This window comes from Chaetodon trifascialis, chromosome 19, assembly GCF_039877785.1.
Source record: "Chaetodon trifascialis isolate fChaTrf1 chromosome 19, fChaTrf1.hap1, whole genome shotgun sequence".
Taxonomy (NCBI): domain Eukaryota; kingdom Metazoa; phylum Chordata; class Actinopteri; order Chaetodontiformes; family Chaetodontidae; genus Chaetodon; species Chaetodon trifascialis.
In genome coordinates this window covers 8,101,997-8,119,986 of record NC_092074.1, presented here as the reverse complement: position 1 = coordinate 8,119,986, position 17,990 = coordinate 8,101,997, and the positions used below count along the sequence as shown (strand labels likewise).

The window sequence follows — 17,990 nt, the reverse complement described above, 5'->3', positions numbered from 1 at the left end:
CTTTGAATAATCTAAAATATACAACATATTCTGGTTTGTTTAACACTTTTTGTTTACTACATCATTCCGTATGTGTTCCTTCATAGTTTGGATGTCTTCAGTACTAATCTACAATTTAGAAAATAAAAAAATAAAGCAAAACCGTTGAATGAGAAGTTGTGTCCAAACTTTTGACAGACTGTATATGTGGTTTCATTCTCATTTAACCTAGCAGATCAGCTGATGACCAAACACGCAACCTTTACTTGATTAATTGATTAGTTGATGGCCAGAAAATTCATTTGCAACTATTTTTGGAATCAATTATTCATTTATGTTTTTTTTTTTAGGTTTTTCAAAGCAAAAATCCTACAAATTTACTGGCTCCAGCTTTTAAAATTGTTTTCTGTTTTTCATGATATATTTAAGTTTTGGGCTGTTGGTCAGACAAGAACAAACAATGAATTGATTGATGAGTGAAATGTGAAAATAATCTGCAGATGAATTTCAATTTCAATTTTCAATTTTTCAATTTTATTTGTATAGCGCCAAATCACAACAGAAGTTGTCTCAGGACACTTTCCATATAGAGCTGGTACAGACCAAGCTCTTTTATCTACAAAGAAACCAACAATTCCCCCATGAGCAAGCACTTGGCGACAGTGGCGAGGAAAAACTTCCTTTTAACAGGCAGAAACCTCGAGCAGAACCAGACTCTGGGTGGGCGGCCATCTGCCTCGACCGGTTGGGTGAGAGAGGAAGAGCAAGAGAGGGAGAGTGAGACAGACAGACAGACAGACAGACAGACAGACAGACAGACAGACAGACAGACAGACAGACAGACAGACAGACAGACAGAAAAGCAGTCAGAGAGAGAGAGAGAGAGAGACAGAGAGAGACAGAGAGACAGACATGCAGTCACAGTAACAGTGACAGTGATGAATCAACAATGAAAATAGTTGCAGGCTTATAACAGATGTGTAGACGGCTGTAATGGTATATTTATGAGCCTAACTTTAAATGCAACAACTTTGTGAATAACAAATAAAAATAAATTCTGTCCAATTGTCTATTGTGAACTTATATTATTGTGAATAAGATTACAAGCAAAGCTTTTAATTCTGAGATCACTGCTGAAGTTTGAGGCAGCTCAGGCACAGAGGTGAAGTCCACATTAAGGCCTGTGTACTTAGTCTTCATGACCAGCAGGGGGTGCTCTTTGTCAGTTAGCTAAAATTTTCAGTACTCTCCCATCTCTGATTTTTCTTTAACAACATGAACTCACTGTCACAAGACAGATTATGATGTTTTCTTTGTGTACAACACGCCTGTGTATTGCTCATTTAAACGAGAAAGTTGTCCATTTCTGTCCCCATCATTCCTGCAAGACAATATCTATAATCCCTGAACATTCTGATCCAGGCCTTCCAAGAACTCTCATCTGGCCTGAAGTATCCCCAAACTCTCTTCTCCTACTTGTTTGCTGCGATCCATCCTCTTCTATCACTATGGACACTTCATACCTGTACATATTGTTCGCAATAACCTTCAAGCTTGTCTGCATTCTTATCTTAAAAAGAACGAGCAATCATATTTTTGGTCCAGAGTCTTGGCTCTGTGTAAACGCTGGAGGCTAGGGGCTGTTTGATGTTGTTATGGCTGGCTGGCTGCCGCCTCGGTACTACTGGATCTGCAGGCCCCTCTCATGTCCAAAGGTATTGTGTTGGCTTCTCTTTTGATTATATTATCAACAGAGAAAGAGAGAGGGAGAAAATTAAGACTCCCACTGGACATGAGTAAACAAACAAAGGTTTGTAGTCTGGTTCATGCGAAGAATGTCAGTTATTCAGACTTCGCTGAGGATATTGATGTCCCAGCGTCGGGATTACCCTGCTCAGTGTTGTTCTTGCTTGATAAAACAATTTGCCTGTACTCTGTCTGCAACATTGAGGAGCATGAAAAATATTAATAAAGAGGAAAGGACATTTTGACCCTGGACATCCTAAAAAAATCAATATCATTATCTATACATAACAGGACCTGTAAGTGAGTGAAAGACAATAATGTGAACAGTCATAATTTTAGACATTTTTACCCAGTTGGCTCCAGACTAAAATATCTCAACACCTATTGGATGGTTTGCCATGGGATTTTGTACAGGCATTCATAGTCCCCAGAGGATACGTCCTGCTGACTTTGGCAATCCCATGACTTTGTCTCTAATGAACTGTCTCAGTGATTGGATGGATTGAAATTTGGGACAGATATGTTCCCTTCAGCATGAGCTGTAGCATCAAAACTAAAGACATTCCCATCAGTATCAATTGTACTTTGTGATTCCTAATGAAAAATGTTAACATGCTTACACACTTTGGTGGCACAGTAGAAGGGGTTCAATTCCTGCTGTGGGTGCCGGGGGGGGGGGGGGGGGGGGGGGGGCTCCACCATGCCTTCAGTACCTGCTCTAGGAAAGGGGCCTTTCTGTGTGGAGTTTGCATGTTCTCCGCGTGTTCACCTGCATGCAAGTGAACATGCAAGAAGATCACCACCTGACCAATGGTGACGAAAGGAACTGGGTCCCTGGGCGCCGTTGTTGGCTGGCAGCCCACCGCTCCTGGTCTGCCGCGGTGGAAAGACTTTCCAGGATGGGTCAAATGTGGAGAAAATAATTTCACTAAGCATGGCGTGCGTGCCGTCTCTCCCCTGTAGCATGTGTGTGCAGTGATTAATAAAAGTATATCTTAATCTCTCTTAATCTAAACTACAATGGTGAATATGGTTAGCATGCTCATTTTAGCATTTATTTTTGCATCTTATGAATTGAGGCTGCATTTTGAGATTAGTCTTGTTGTTCATCTCAGAACAAGGCTTTCCTCTGTGTCAGGCTGGTCAAGGCATGGGATAAGTCAAACTCCAGATAATCCATAAGATCCTAAGATCCACTGGCATTCATAAGTCATGCAGGTAGAGCAGCTAAAGTATGCGTATGGGTTTATAAGTGCGTTTGGGCAGCGGATGTTTACCAGCGCAGATGCATTATGTTGGCTAGTTTTCGTGACTTTCGTGACAATGAACCTTTGTCAGTGTCTGTATGAGTATACGTTTGTTTGTATGGGGTTACCCTGAACACAAGTGACCCCGCAGGAGGGGAGGGGGGCGCTGGGGATGAGGCAGCCTGTAATGGGAGCAGCAAGAGACTTGAAGGGCCATGCTGTTTGCAGGTCACCCAGCCGCAGTACACCCAGAGGAAATCTCATGTTCCTGCCAGCCTACAAAAGTAAACAGGTCTGCAACCACCAAGCGCTGGCACCAGGCCTGGGCCACCAGCGCTATAACTAAAGGAATGAATCACACCACACACATATTCACCGTGGACGTGCACGGTGAAGCGTGCTTGCAAAATGTTGGATGGCAACGCAGTCTGTTTGCATTTTGTATGCGAAATAATTGGTGCTAAATTGCGATACAATGATTCTGGTCAGATTGAATATCAGTGTAACCACAGTGTACTCCCTCAGTGACATGACACATGTGCCCTCCATAAGCTGTGAAGTGTATTCACCCCGATTTTAAATGCATCCGCCCTGGAACTCTTGCTCCATTCAATATTTTAGATAACATCTTTTCACCACAGAGTTTTGAAACCTCCCCTCTCTTTTATGTTCCTTTCTCCTCTCTCTTCTGTTTTCCCTCTCTCTGCTTTCTCCTCTGTCTACACATCTGCGGTTATTTATCTGTTATTCTGCGGCAGCAATGTGGTCAACATGTGTCTGGCTTCCCTCCATGCACCACTCATCTGTAGTCAACTTAGGAATCACTGAAGGACCATAGGAGACCTACCAAGCTCCTTATCCTTCATTCCACAGTGGATACTCACCACATGGATGGATAGATGGATTTCTAAGTATCTCCTTGGTTGTGCACATGAACATGGACATGCACATCCTCTGTTAATTGTGTCCCACATTTGACCTAATGTTCTATTTTGAATGCATAACCAGGCTTTTTTTCTCTTCTCTCTTGGGTCAGTGAGAACAGCAAGTGGAGGATAGACATCATGACCTACAGGAATTAGAGTATCTAAGAGGAGTACTTGGATTGCCTAAGCCTATGGATTTCCATTACCCCGACCTTTGAACTTTTAATCTCAATGTTATTTAATCCTCTGGAAAGACTATAGCCTCAGAGAACATGATGGGAGGAATAGATCAACCGAGATGCCACAAAGGAGATGGATGACACTGACTACATTTAAATGAATAAAATATTCTGCTTTTGTTCCTTCAGATAGCCCACTGAAGGACCACAGCCCCCTCCTTGAAAAGGTCAGAGTTGCACATAATCCAAAAGCCTGTTGATACCCAAGTCTTTGATAATAAGTAGGCACGTTTTTTCGTCTGACCAGAAATGTGGGCTTTTCTTTTTTGCACCTCCAGCCCAGCCTTGCAAATTCTCGGCTAGCTGGTGTGTTTAAAATGCACAGAGGTGATTGCAAGAGGCCGTATGTTGCATTACTGTGCATTACTGGAAAACCCCAACTAATACACATATTCTGAATGTACCGTATGCATGTTCAAAGAATGCTCCTAAAAGCTGAATAATATCAACACATCCCACATGTCTTTACAGGAAAATGCTACAGTCGGATTAAGGCCTATTATGGATTGGGCTGTCCAAACATAATGTGCTGTTTTCATGACCTTATCAGATTGGGAATATTGTCGTAATAGTAGTGCATGTAAACATAGTCATTGATAGTGGCTATTAGTGGAGAGGGGCTTAAGTTTTAGTGGTTGCGTGGAACCTTTTGTACAACTTTGATGGAGGCTGGAACCTGAATTTAAAGGAATCTCTAGCCAACACTGCCATCCCTTTCGCTCTTGCCTGGACTTGTAGCTTTGCACCCCCAACCACAACTTCGAATCACATCCATGAATAATGTGTCACTCTTGTGAATCACCAAAGGAATGCCCACAACACGTTTGTAAATCCTGAAGCATGCAAGGTTTAAAAAAAGGCTGCGGTTGTTTGTTTAGAAGTCTGACAGAAAATGTTAGTATGACTTTTGACTTCTAGTTGTGAACTGTACTTAAAAAGAAAACCAAAGTTAGATAGAGATCTTGAGGCGATCACACAGTGTAAACGGAGGAAATGTTTGATGCTGTCGGTTCAAACGGGAACTGCACATACGGCTCACATGTGCTAGCAAGAGAACTCATGCTGAAAACCTAATTGAATCCTGCTATCGCTGTGTTCAGGATGTGTTGGATGTGGAAAAGGTGTAGTGAATAATTAGATTCACATGCTACACATTGCTTCCCATCAAGGACGACACAAACGCACAAATGGTATTTATGGTGTTAAATATTTAGCATCACAGCTTCCATCAGTTCAGCTATGTGGACATGCCACTCACAGCTGAATAGACACCTCACTCTTCTTTGCTAATGTCATGATACAATGTTTTAGACATTTGGCGTTTTTGATAAAGAAGCCTGAGTGCTCTGTCACTGGGTCTTGGTACAGTATCTGCAATTGGTTGTCCTAAGATTTATCCTGCCTCTGCAAACAAGGAAGTGACATGTTTGTGTTTTAAAGGAATGCTTGCTGCACTGTACCTGTCTTGTTGGAGAGGAAAGGTACGGAAAAGTTTGGTATGTCAGTCATTAAAGAGTATAACTAGCCAGTTGTGTTAAAGGAATTTTGCTCTGCAGCACGATGCTATGCTTGGCTCTACTACACAGTATGTAAAGTGTGGAAAAAGAAACGACACATTAAAAAGTCAGATGATGAATGCAAGGTCTTTATATATTTCTTCAGCATAATTGCAACAACATATTCATAGAGCACTGCAGTACAACGTAGAATGAAACAGACACTTGATGTTGCTGTATGAAGTGATATGAGGTTATGAGGGCAAGTGGTTTCCCTTTTGATCATGGGTGCCTTCATTTCTCAGTCCGATTAGTGCACCATGTTGAGTATAGAGACAATTCAAAGCTTCAGCAAACTTAAAAAAAGAACAGACAAATAAATACTGTACAACACCATATATGTAATACTAAATTCAGAAATCACAAAAAGATCATGCTTTCCTCAACAGAACACTTGATATATGCACTTTCATAGAACAATGCAGCATTTCTGGCGAGTTTCCCTTCACAATAACACTATCATCAACAAATGGCAAACATGAGCACATTTTGATATATCTTTTGTGTGTGTGTGTGTGTGTGTATACGTATATGTATATATGTGTGTGTGTGTGTGTGTGTGTGTGTGTGTGTGTGTGTGTGTGTGTGTGTGTGTATACACACATACCTTTAATAAAGTGCCTTCCTTGAAAATCAGTGATTCCAAAATGTAAATGCCTGTTTGCATTTACACATCTGGAAGCAGAATTCCTGAAAAAAGGTTTGGAGCAAACACCCTTAGAATTAGACTGGATAGAAGGGGCAATTCCCGGAGTGTTTCTGTGTAAATCTAACATCACTGTCACTCACTTTTATGGATGAGGTGCAGCAGTCTTTTCAATACGTTATCCTAATGGTGAAAGGCTGAAATATTTGCGGTTGGTGACTACTGTACCTGTATTCTACGTTAGCCTGGGAAAGCGCTCCAACGACATGGCCTCTCAGGAATGTTTATTTGAGTAGGAATGTCCTTTCTATCCAATCCAAATTCTGCTCATAAACCCAAAGATTGTAAGCCAACAGCTTAAACAGCAATGACATCTTTCTACAACACACAATGCATCAACAGCTATTCAGTGATAAGGGTTCCAATTGCTTTCTGAAAGCATTATCTGCTCATCAATTACAATCTGGATTACACATCCGATACCCTCCTACTAATCTTTACCCAATACACTTTGTACTAGTTCCAATAGTGCTCCGCTGTCGAGGTAAATGAACAAATTTGTTTATCATGGTCAGTTAGTCCCCTGAGAACATTGTAGAGACACATCTATGAGCACAATCTACTCACTGTAGAACTGAATGTTATCCTACATTTGCACCATAGAGACTTAGGAGGCTGGATTTACACAGGCACCAACAGTCTGATTTTTAACTCTTTGGCACCCAGATCATATAACTTCCTGGCTGTGAAAATGTTAGGAAATACATGAAATCAATCTGTGTGACAAAACATTTGAAATCAAATGTGCTGTTCCCGTACCATTACTGCTTAAAGGCTGTTCTCATAACTCTCACGGCAAAGCTCGACAGCAGAATGTTTCAAATCCTTTTAGTTTACCTCTCTGGTTGAGCACCTAAATTCTTTTGACATGACTAATTTTAGTGTCCAGAAAGATTGGCTGAAATGTATATTACTGTGAATGCATGCGGCATTTTTGGGTCTACTGATGATCCTATTGTCTTGTTCCCATTAATACCTTTGTAAAACCTGAAGGATTTTATATTGTAGCAGCATAGATGGGATTATCATCTGGTGGACTCTTCCCATGCATGTGTAAGTTTAATCAGTACAACCAGCCCACATTCATATATTTCCTAATGTAAAACCTACAAGAGGCATGATCAAGATGTTTACCATATGTTGCTATTGTCAATCACAAGCGCTCCAGGACACTGTCAAAAAAGCCAGTAGGTAGACATCATGCATACACGCACCCAGGAGAGTGAACTGAATACGAAGAGAGAGAGCTTGATGCCATGCCAGAAGTGGAACAGGTTGGCAAGCGATGGGAGGACCCTGCATTTTTTTTTGCCATTCTTGCAATTCAGTTCAGTTCAGTTGAGCCCAATACCAGGACACTGTGCCAAATCCTAACTTGAGACAGCCACACTTCACCATCATCCTAAACCTCACAAATCTCCCAATCACAAATGTGCATTTCCTCTGAGCCAATGCATGTTAATGCATGACGCATGGTTTAGATGTATTATTTCATGACTTTTAACGTAGGCATTCTCCTCTCAAATTAGGATTGGGCCCTCTGACTCTCTGAGTGAAGTGGTAGTTTTGGCTGTGGTCCCTCAGTACTCCCTGGCCTCTTCCAGTTCATCCATGAACACATCTTCATGGGGGTTTTCTGGACAGCTCAATCCATTATTGGGTGGTCGCACCGCATGGAAGCGACTCCAGTCTCCCTTGCACAGGATCCAAGGCAGCACATCCACTTTGAAGTGCAGCTCAGGTGAGAACTCAGTGCTGATCAGGTTAGGCGTGCCTGCGCCTTTCCCCCGTGTGATCAGCCGCCCACGATCGCCATAACAACAGTGCTGCGCTGCAAGAGTAGATGAGTCGCTCGAAAGTGCTGAGCGGATGCAGCTACGTGCCGAAGGCTTGTAGATGTCCAGGCGCTCCTTGGGGCCGCTGGCATCACGCCAGCGGAACTGCCGGCCATGGTTCTCATCATAGACACTGACCACAGTGTATGCCACTTCAGTGGGGTAGGAGCAGGGGCAGCTGGGCAACTCAGACAAGACCTGGTGGAGGTACCTCTGCAGGAAGTCACTCTTACAGTTTAGCCACTTCTCACAGCTGTCCACATCTATTGGAAAGAGGACAGCAATGCCACATGAAATTGGGGGTTGCAGTTGTTCATGATAACACTACAGGTAGGATAAACTCAGTATACTTTGTAAAATTGTGTAAAGCATAAACGGCTTGCAGTTAAAGTGGTAAAATGTGATCCTTTAAGCTGATGGAAGCAGTTATGGAGAACTTTCCAGTAGAAAAACTCACCTGCTCCAAATGGTTCTGTGCCATTCTCCATCTCAAAAGGGAAAGGCTCCACCACAGTGTTAACATCACCTACAAAGAGGAGAGTGACACATGAGCTGGAGATTAAACACCAGCTGGGAAAGCTGAATTCAAATACCTTTTATTTCTTGAAATGGAAATATAATCTCACCTGGACAAGGCTCCAGGTCACACTTAGAGGCCTCTGTCAGAGTGCAGGAGTACCCACAGGACTTGGTCCTCTTCCTCTCACCGTGTCCACAGGTCACTGAACAGGGAGACCAGGGTGTCCACTCATCTGTCTCCGTCTCTGTGTAAAGGAAAAGAAAATTCAAATGTATTCAGTGCCACAAACTCAGCCTAAGCATTTGTACTACATTTCACACAGATCAAAACTTACTTAAGATTAAAGCAATGTAATTTACATGCTGTAAAACTATCACTGAGATCATGAAAGGAATGCATAAAGAAAGGACATGATTTAAACAGTTAAAGGAGCTCTACATCATGCTTTCAGGAGCAGATTACAATTACTAGATGTAGTGTATTTAACAGGCGAGTGGGAAGCAACTTCAAAGGGTTGAGATTCTGAACACAAGAGAGAAACTCAACAAAACACCTTACATTTTTGTGTTGAAGTGAACTCAGCCTGTACTTCAACAGTATCCAGAATACGTTTTCAAAGTTTCTGCACTGTCTCAGTCCATATAAATGACAAACCTTTCCCATGCAAACCCATATTCTTTTAAAGAAGGCTTCAGTAAAATTAGAGAGAGAAGCTGTGCTGTGGCTGTCCGCCTCCGCACCATGTTTCCTTGTGGTGTTAATAACACTGAAAACAAGTCATTCTTGATTAAAGGCGAGGTGGGTGCAGAAATACCAGCTTGGGTGTAGCGAGCACCCAATTTTACTTTATGGCCGCTGCCAACTCGCCATGTGGCCATACGGGAATGAGGTCTCAGGAGAGTCTTAATTACAGAAGAAGCTGAGGCAGACATCCTTGATTTATGTTCACTGAGTCTTTAGACGTGACCACTTAATAGGCATTGTTGCCCTTTGCTGGCTCGTCTACATGCAGAACAGTTAAACAGATAAAGTCTATGCATTGGCCTAACGGACGAGGGAAAGGTTAGAGACTTAAAAACTAGCCATTTTCCAGACACCTGTTACTACATTTGGAGATTACATGACTACAACAGTGGAGGTCTGTGCAAGAATAGCCTTCAAAAACCAGAGAGAAACAAACAGATCAATCATGCACAGAATGGTATCTGTGGGAAATTTCTCTGAAGAATGAAAGCTTTAGGCTGTGGTAAGCCCATGACTGAGCTCTGATCTACAGTAGGACTCATACACATTGGCCTTCCCACTGCCCAGCCCATCAGACTTTTTCTTTCTTTCCCTATCTCTTTTCCATCTTCTCTCCCTTTCATTCACTAAGTACACCTTTCTCCTTCTCTCTCATTATTTACTATTTTTACCACTGCATAAGTGGTCTGTGCAAGTTGAGACACAAAAATTTTTCCCACCAGAGGAAGGCAGAATTAAGAGCGGGAAAAGAACTGTAAAAGTTATGCAGAGCCCTGAAAGCCCCCCGAAATTCTTGAACTGGCTCAAAAGGCCGAGCCGCAGAGGGCAGTGAGGGCCGCCAGGGTCTGGGGGGGCCCATGGGGTCCCAGGGAAGGATGAAAGGGCCAGCCGAATGGCCCCTGTCTTTCTGTGTTCCCAATCTGCCCTCTAATTGTCCACAAGCAGAGGGCTGTTTTGTCCCAGGGAACAGTGCCGGCCTCACGCTGCCATTAGCGAGCGCATCGGACCCATCTTCAAAAGGTAGGCCTCTGCGACCAGCACGGCCAGTGTCGACTTCAAAGTGCCCATAACCCACAATGTCCTGATGGTCGAGTGCTCATGCTGCCTCGCATGCTGGCATCGTTTAGTTCTCTCTGACTGTGAAGACAGTTATCATGCAGCCTTCCTAAGCCACTCTGCTGTTCCATCTCCATTGTTCTCTATCACTTTCTGTCTCTCTCCCTCCCTTACAGATATTCCCATTATCTCCATCTTTTTTGTGCTGAGATAAATCCAGTGATTGTTTTTCCTTTTTTTGTTCTTTGGCAAAACCTGCAGGACACATCTTGGCATTTTTTTAAAAGCCATTATCAGTTTGGTTAAGTCATATCTAAAAGAGCTGTGCGTCTGTATGAGCAGACTGCGAGTGTACTACTTGGCAAACCTTACCATAGTAGCCCTGCATTGGATCCCAGCCTTCGTTCCAACGAGTATCCCAGTCTCCGCCCACTCCACTGGGTAAGGGCTCCTCACTGCCGTAATCCAGGGAGTAATCCTCCTCCTCCTCTTCCTCGCCAGTTTCCTCCACGCCTGACCGGCTGTTGCTGTCCTCGCTGGAATCGGCGTCGGTGTAACTCCAGAAAAGGGGCCAGAAAAGCTTCTTGCCTCCGAGCCAATCTACTGTGGATGAGGGGGAGGAGGAGGAGGAAGGTAGCCAGTCTTTTTCCTTGGCCAAGTCCATCTCTACCTCCATCTGGGGGTCGTCCACTACCTCAATGGTTACCTATGTTGAAAAAGAGAGGGTCTCTGTCAACCTGAAGTAACCCATGAACACATTCATCTGTGGCACTCATGTGTTCTTGGACAGCATCATCATTTGTGAAGCTGAACGACTGTCTCCCAAAGGTCTGAACTAGCAAACAAAGACTCCAAATTGTCTTGTGATTGGATAACCAAACAGACAATAACATACAACAAGTGACTGAATTGTCCAGTTGCTGCTGTGTTAGCTCCACTTTTGCTGTAAAAGCAAAAAAAGTAAAGTATTTCCAATACTTCTGTGCAGCTTTAGCACTTGCACTTACAGGTTCTTCTCAAGAAATCAACTATCTCAAATGTGCAGAGAAGTTTTTCAGCAAGTGAACCCGCTCCCTGGATCCAAGTCAGCCAGCCAGACATGAACATGAGCATTCACCCAGCCAAACGATCCTCTCAGGGGTAGAATGTGAGCATTTATTATGGATAACTACCTCTCATTACCTCAATATGACTCATCCTAGATGCTACAGTACTTCCAAGGGCCCACTCCAGCTGATGCGAAGACCAGGCAACAGGGATACTACAGGGAAAACTACCTTTTACTAATGTGAAATTAATTTCACAGTTAGGAAAGCCATGTGATGATTGGAACTGCTTTCATTTGTCTTAGTTGAGTATATCCTTAGTGTAGAGTCTTTTAGTCTTTTGGTCTATATACTACATGAAAACTCATCATAAATGTAAATGGTCCCTGTACTTGATGTACACGTAGGTCGGCATCATTATGTCCGTCTAACCACATCCTGATTACGCTGACCAGAGTTGGAGAGGATAACTGCCACGAGATAAGTTAAACAGAACACCATTTTGAACATTTTGGGTCAATGTAGAAGGAGATGATGAGGACTTAATGGCTAACACTTAGAGCCCATTTTCTTTTATTGCACTTAAATTAAACGGTAGCAAAGAAAGATGCAGGCGGGTCTCTAAGATTAGACTGAGAAACTGTTGATTTTGTTACACATTGAGGAAATAAATCATTCTACACAATAAAAGTGCCCCAGTTCTCCTTGGATGAGAGCTTTTAATTTGACCCATAATTCACCGTCTGATGGTTACTGTACGGATACAGCCGGCAAACTGAAATGAATTTGTTTTAGTGCATATAAGAGCTTGCTTTGTGAGTGTAAATTAAGAGCATGTTCTTACCAATATCTTGAGGGCTGTCTGAGACTAAAAGACTTACTAATAATAACTAAGACAAAAAACGTGTGACTGCCATCTCCTGACTCACCTGTATGTTGGGGTTCTGTGAGTTGATGTCAGCATTGGCCAAGTCTGGAAAGTTCTTGAGATCCAGGATGAAGGGTTTAGTCTCCTCCTCGGGCTCGGGCTGTGGAAGAACACCAACCGAGCGGTGCTGGGGGTGGGACCACCTTCTCTGGTGGCTGTGGGGCTCAGGCAGAAGACTCTGGACCTGGTTCTGCTGCTCCAAAGCCTCAGGGACATACTGGACCCCACTGCTGTGAACTGAGTGGCCATGAGCCTGTAAATGCAAGTTAAAACCTAACATTAAAAGTTCATCCAGACCAGAAACAATAATCTAGTGAAATGACTTAACTGATTAAATGGCTAAAGGAAAAATGGTTGATAGGAAATGCCTTAAAGCCTACATCTCTCATGACTGTGGGCACCTCTAATAAGCAACTCAGATAACTAGACACTCAAAAGCCCGTGGCTTCTTTAAAGCAAATGACAAAAAAGCATGTCACTTGTAATGGCTCATCGATGAGCATAAAAACAATTGGTGCTCTGTTTCCAGGAAGAAACCTGAACACTATCTACCACTCTATAGCCTGGTCAGCAATTCCAAAAAGCCTCTGAGGCATCCAGCTAACCAGCCAAGTGACCAACCAGCCTTCGTTTATTTCATTCTTTTTTTTTCCCACAACAGCCATGGCATCCAGGCCGTGGACAAAGAGGGGCCTGTGCCAGAGAGATCCTCTTTTAGCTTTAATGAGAGGGCCTGGGAGGCGTGGGACCCCTGGGCTGCTGCGAGCGTGCCTGAACCTGCTGTGCTGCCGCCACTATGGCCACCACTTAATTTGACCTTTCAGGTTTTACAGTTACTCAGAAGAACAGGAGGAAATGTTGATCTCTGAGATGAATGGTGACATTATAATGGGGGGGCACTGAAGATATATGTGCTGTATCTGGAATATAGTCACTGAAAATGGATTGGTCTTATTCTCCAGTGTGCATGTATCTGTTTCAAGTCTAATAGGACGCATATCTATTTCATGCCTGACACTGGTCAAAACCAAAATCCGAACCCTCTAATGAACCCTCATCTTCCATTCACTCATGTCTATATCATCCGGAATATGCTAAATTGGCCCAAACATATGATTGGATGGGACCTTAAGATTTGACCTGAGCCAGTTTGTGGTCTGCTCAGAGCAAACCAGTTGCAGTTGGAGGACTAAAGAGGAGAAGAAATGTCTGAATTAATGACCAAACGGTCTGTGATTTATAGTTATAGCCTCTAGAACAGGGCGTACTTTTCACTGACTGCCTGTGATTGTCCCATAAAGAAGTTATGTGGTCGGTCAAATTCAAGCATGTGAACACATTATGCCTGTTTTGAGGAGAAGCCCGTCAAGCATGATAAATGATGGATGAAGAGAAGTTGGCCCCCACCCCAGATATCTGTAAACTGGTGGTGACAAGTAGATATGGGCTATTTGGCCTTTCTCTCTGTAATTTCATCCACTGCAAATACTGAAAGCAAATATTACACATATTGCAATCATTGCAAATTGACTATTTGCCACATTTTATTGCCAAGAAAACTCAACATCCCATTAAAAGTGATGAACTATAATAATGCTGCTGAAACCACTCAGGAATGAAATTTCTCTAGCTTTCTGCAGGAATTTTTAACACACATTAATGCATAAAATATTGCAAGTGGCTGTCATATTCATCAGTATGTCAATGTCAGTTTGACCAATTTTTAGATCACTATAAACTTCATAGATTTTTAGGAGAGCATGTCATTTTGCTATTGTTTTTGATGAAAACAGGTCCTGTTTTAACCCAATTTTCAGTATTGGAAACAGTTTAAGTACAGCTGAAACAATTAGTTGATTCATTGATCAACAGAAAAAGAAGTGGCAACGAATCTGATAATCTGTGAATTGTTCAAGTAATTTTCAAGCAAAAAAACAAAAACAAAACAAAAAACCTTTGAGAAAGTGTCAAAACTGGAACTGTATGCTGCCTTTCCCTGGTTTAATGTATATCTTTGTTCAGTGAGTATCTTTGAATTTTGGACTGTTGGTCAGACAAAACATTAGAAGATATCACTTCTGGATTCTGGGAAACAGAAATGTACATTTTTCACTACTGAGTGAAACTGTTGCACTGGTTAGTTTTTATTTTATGTGTAGTGTCTGGCATTCTGAATTTTACTGAAGAAGTCCTCCAGCATGATGCCCCATTTTACTCCGGCCTGCTATTAGCATGTGTGCATCATCGTTAAACCTGACCAGCAGTGACAATATTCACTCATACATACCAACATTCACACACATGCCCTACATACACACTCACGCAGACACAGAAGGTCCAGAGTCACGAGAGAGGCCACATACTTTCACACCCTCCTCATCTCGTCCTGTTACACATCTGGATCCTGTATTCTTTCACCCTGTATATCACTCTCCTCCTCCTTCCTTCCTCCCCCTCGTTCTCTCTGATCCTGCTCTCCTCCTCGCTGCAGTGGGGCTCCTCCGATCAAAGGCCCGATGGCTGATGGCATGCAGTGCTTTTAACATGGAGACTATCTGGATGCAGTGAGGGACCTCGGCCTGGTCTGGAGACTGCTTCTCTCTTCTCTCTCAGACAAACATTAAATCCTCCCTTCACTACACTGAAAAGACTGGATCCATTTGGGATCATCGCTGCTACTGATGGTGACACACATTCAGGTTAGGCAGCACAGAGCAGGAGATGGGATGGGGGCAGCAGGGACGGAGGTGAGGGGCAGGGATGGGATTCAGTGGGGCTGGGGGGCAGGCTGGGAAGGCAGGCAGTGTGGCAGCCCTGATTTATGTGCCCGCTGATATCAAAGGCCTCTGCACTTGGCTGTTTCCAAACCATTACAGAAGAACAATAAACTATGGATGCTCTTTGATCGCCATCTTTTGCGAATGGAAAGGGGACAACAAATGCATGCCTGGTGGAATCGGGGTGAGGTTGTGGAGGTTGGGGTGGGTGGTGGGGATACAAAACAGTCACGGCAAACAGGTCCCAATATTTAGAAAAGAGGCCACTTCAACACAAATCCCCCCCTCCCCCTCTTCTTCTTCACAGAGAGATGGGGGTAAAACCAAAAACAGGAAATTCCACATTAACACAAAAAAAGAGCCAATGTAAACAATCAGATGAATGACACTTGACCCGAGTTCCAGTGTGAGAGATGCCGAGGGCTCGCCTTATTCTGGTTACATAAGCATCTCGTTACCAGGCGCCCGCTTTACTGAGCTTCCCCTCCTCCTTCTCTCTTCCTCTGCTAATCTCTCCTCTCCATCCACCACTTATGAACACACATCCAGCAGGTCACAGGCAAAGGCACAGAGTCACCAACTGCAGCCTTTTGGTGAATGAAATGAACAATCACACAAGCCTCAGTGATTTTTTTTTTCTTCTTCTTCTCACTAATCATTCCCTTCTCCTCTCCCCCTCCCTCCTTTTCCTCTCTGTCTCCCTTTGCTTTGACATCAATCAGACAGACGATGAGAGAGAGAGAGTCCCAAAAGGGCATCCATGGGAGGCCACACAAGAAGGAGAGTTCAAAGACAAAAACTGAACCCTGACACAAACACACACAAACAGACTTTGATATCCAAATATGTCCGTGTGTAACACAAACATTCCCGTACACACACCACACACACTGCACAACGTGTGTGTATGTGTGTGTGTGGAGGGAGTTTGGATTTATTATAGCAGAGTGAATGCCTAGTGAAGGAAAACCTTACTATACATGGAGAGAGAAGTGCAACAAAAGAGAGCAGCATGCACTGATGAGGAACGTCATTTCAGCTCATTTAATTGACTGAACCATTTGATGCAAACTGACTGAGGATAATGGTTGATAAAGAGCACTGACTTTAACAGCCATATTAAACATTTTTTTCTATTATTTGAAATTTTTTATCAAACCTGTACACATAAACACCGAAAATGTGTTGGGAATTACCTCCTTATGATTCCCCCCCCCCCCCCCCCCCCCCCCCCCCCCCCCCCAATTCACAAAAGGTAGCAAATTTTAGTGTCTGTTGTTGCCAGTAAGAATTAGGACTACAAATGTCCTTATTCAGCTTTAGCTTTGGGAGTTTTGAATGTTTTCACTCACATTGCAATTTTCCAACAAAAGCCGTTTTAAGTTTCAATGTGATATTTATATAATTCTGTCAATGTCATTATAAAAATGAGACTGTTAGTCGACATTAATGAAGGTACTGTATTTAGCTATAAAGCGGACAGAACCTGAACATTTTACCACAGCTAGCTAACCTGCAGCGCGGCGCTGGCTAATTATTAAAAAAAAAAAAAAAAAAAAAAAAAAAAAGTTTTGTCACCGTCAGGTGAGAGTTTGAGACTTCGCAGAAACCTGTTGCTACAACTTGCTAAACTTCAAAAACACGTAGCCACCATCTGAAGAAAACTTACCTTGTGGCCAACATTCTTGTGTCTGGTGGGAAACCCCGTCCCCAAACTAACGACAAGTATGGACCAAATCATAAGCAGCATCTGAAATCTCCACGCGACCTCTTGACGCATCTTCTCTCCTTCAAAGCTCCGCGTGAAGGTTTGTAAAAGTACTTCGGAGGTCAAACTGTTCTCCCTAAGTTAGCTTGTTGGTTTAGAAGAAGCGACTGCGTCTTGCTCGTCCTCCGTTTGTCCGCAACCTTGACTCAGGACAAGTGAAGTTTTAGGCCTCGTCAGTCTCAAAGTGTCGCACTTTATGAAGATGCGCACCAGCGTCCAGAGGTATCCCGCGCGCTATCCATATCTGGCACCAGCGCCTCGCGCAGCAACTGTCAGTCCGTATGGCGGGTCGAGCTCAACGCCTCTCTTCCCCATAAAAACCACAGTCGGGAGAGCTTTAAGTACCAGAAAGAAGTCAAATACCCCACGCAGAATCTCCCCGTCCGCACCGGCGCTCGCTTATTCAACTACTTTAAACTGTGAGTCATCCCGTCGTGGGTGGGTGGGTGTTTTCTTCCAATACATTGACATCTGGAGTTCATAGCATGCTGTGCGTTTTGCTATCTGTCTGATGCGTTAATCCATTATCCAGCTGAAGTTCATCCACCGGTTCGAGTCAATGTGTGTGTGTGCGTTTGTGTGCGCACAGCCCAGCCAACCGGTTTCGGTAAACTTGCCTTTTACGCACGCATTCAGAGGGTTGATGCTGTAGGAGTTGGGGGTGGGAAGCTTATTGCTCACAGCTGTGTGGAGGGGGCTGCGTCGGGCCACTGAGGTTTTTGATAAGGTACGAGGTTTAGTTTACATGGAGCCTGCAATAGGCACATTCGCAGACTCTGAAGTGGACATTTATTCACTCACTAAGAAAAGTAAATTTCATCAAATAGTCAGACCTGAATGCCAAACTTTGAAGTGAGATATCCCCCCAATGCCTTGAGAATGTATTTCCCTTGTTCCTGCAATCTTTGAAATCACTT

The 17,990-nt window shown here is 43.3% G+C and overlaps 1 protein-coding gene across 1 annotated transcript; it reads right to left on the bottom strand.

Annotated features, from left to right (window-relative positions):
• Nucleotides 1-6,306: 6,306 nt before the first annotated feature.
• ism2b (isthmin 2b) lies at nt 6,307-17,622 on the bottom strand. Its single transcript, XM_070987330.1, has 6 exons — nt 16,975-17,622; nt 12,530-12,781; nt 10,927-11,260; nt 8,861-8,998; nt 8,692-8,760; nt 6,307-8,497 (listed from the first exon to the last, which is right to left on the bottom strand). The coding sequence occupies exons 1-6, from the start codon at nt 17,083-17,085 to the stop codon at nt 7,980-7,982; spliced, it is 1,422 nt and encodes a 473-aa protein (XP_070843431.1). The 5' UTR covers nt 17,086-17,622; the 3' UTR covers nt 6,307-7,979.
• Nucleotides 17,623-17,990: the final 368 nt, after the last annotated feature.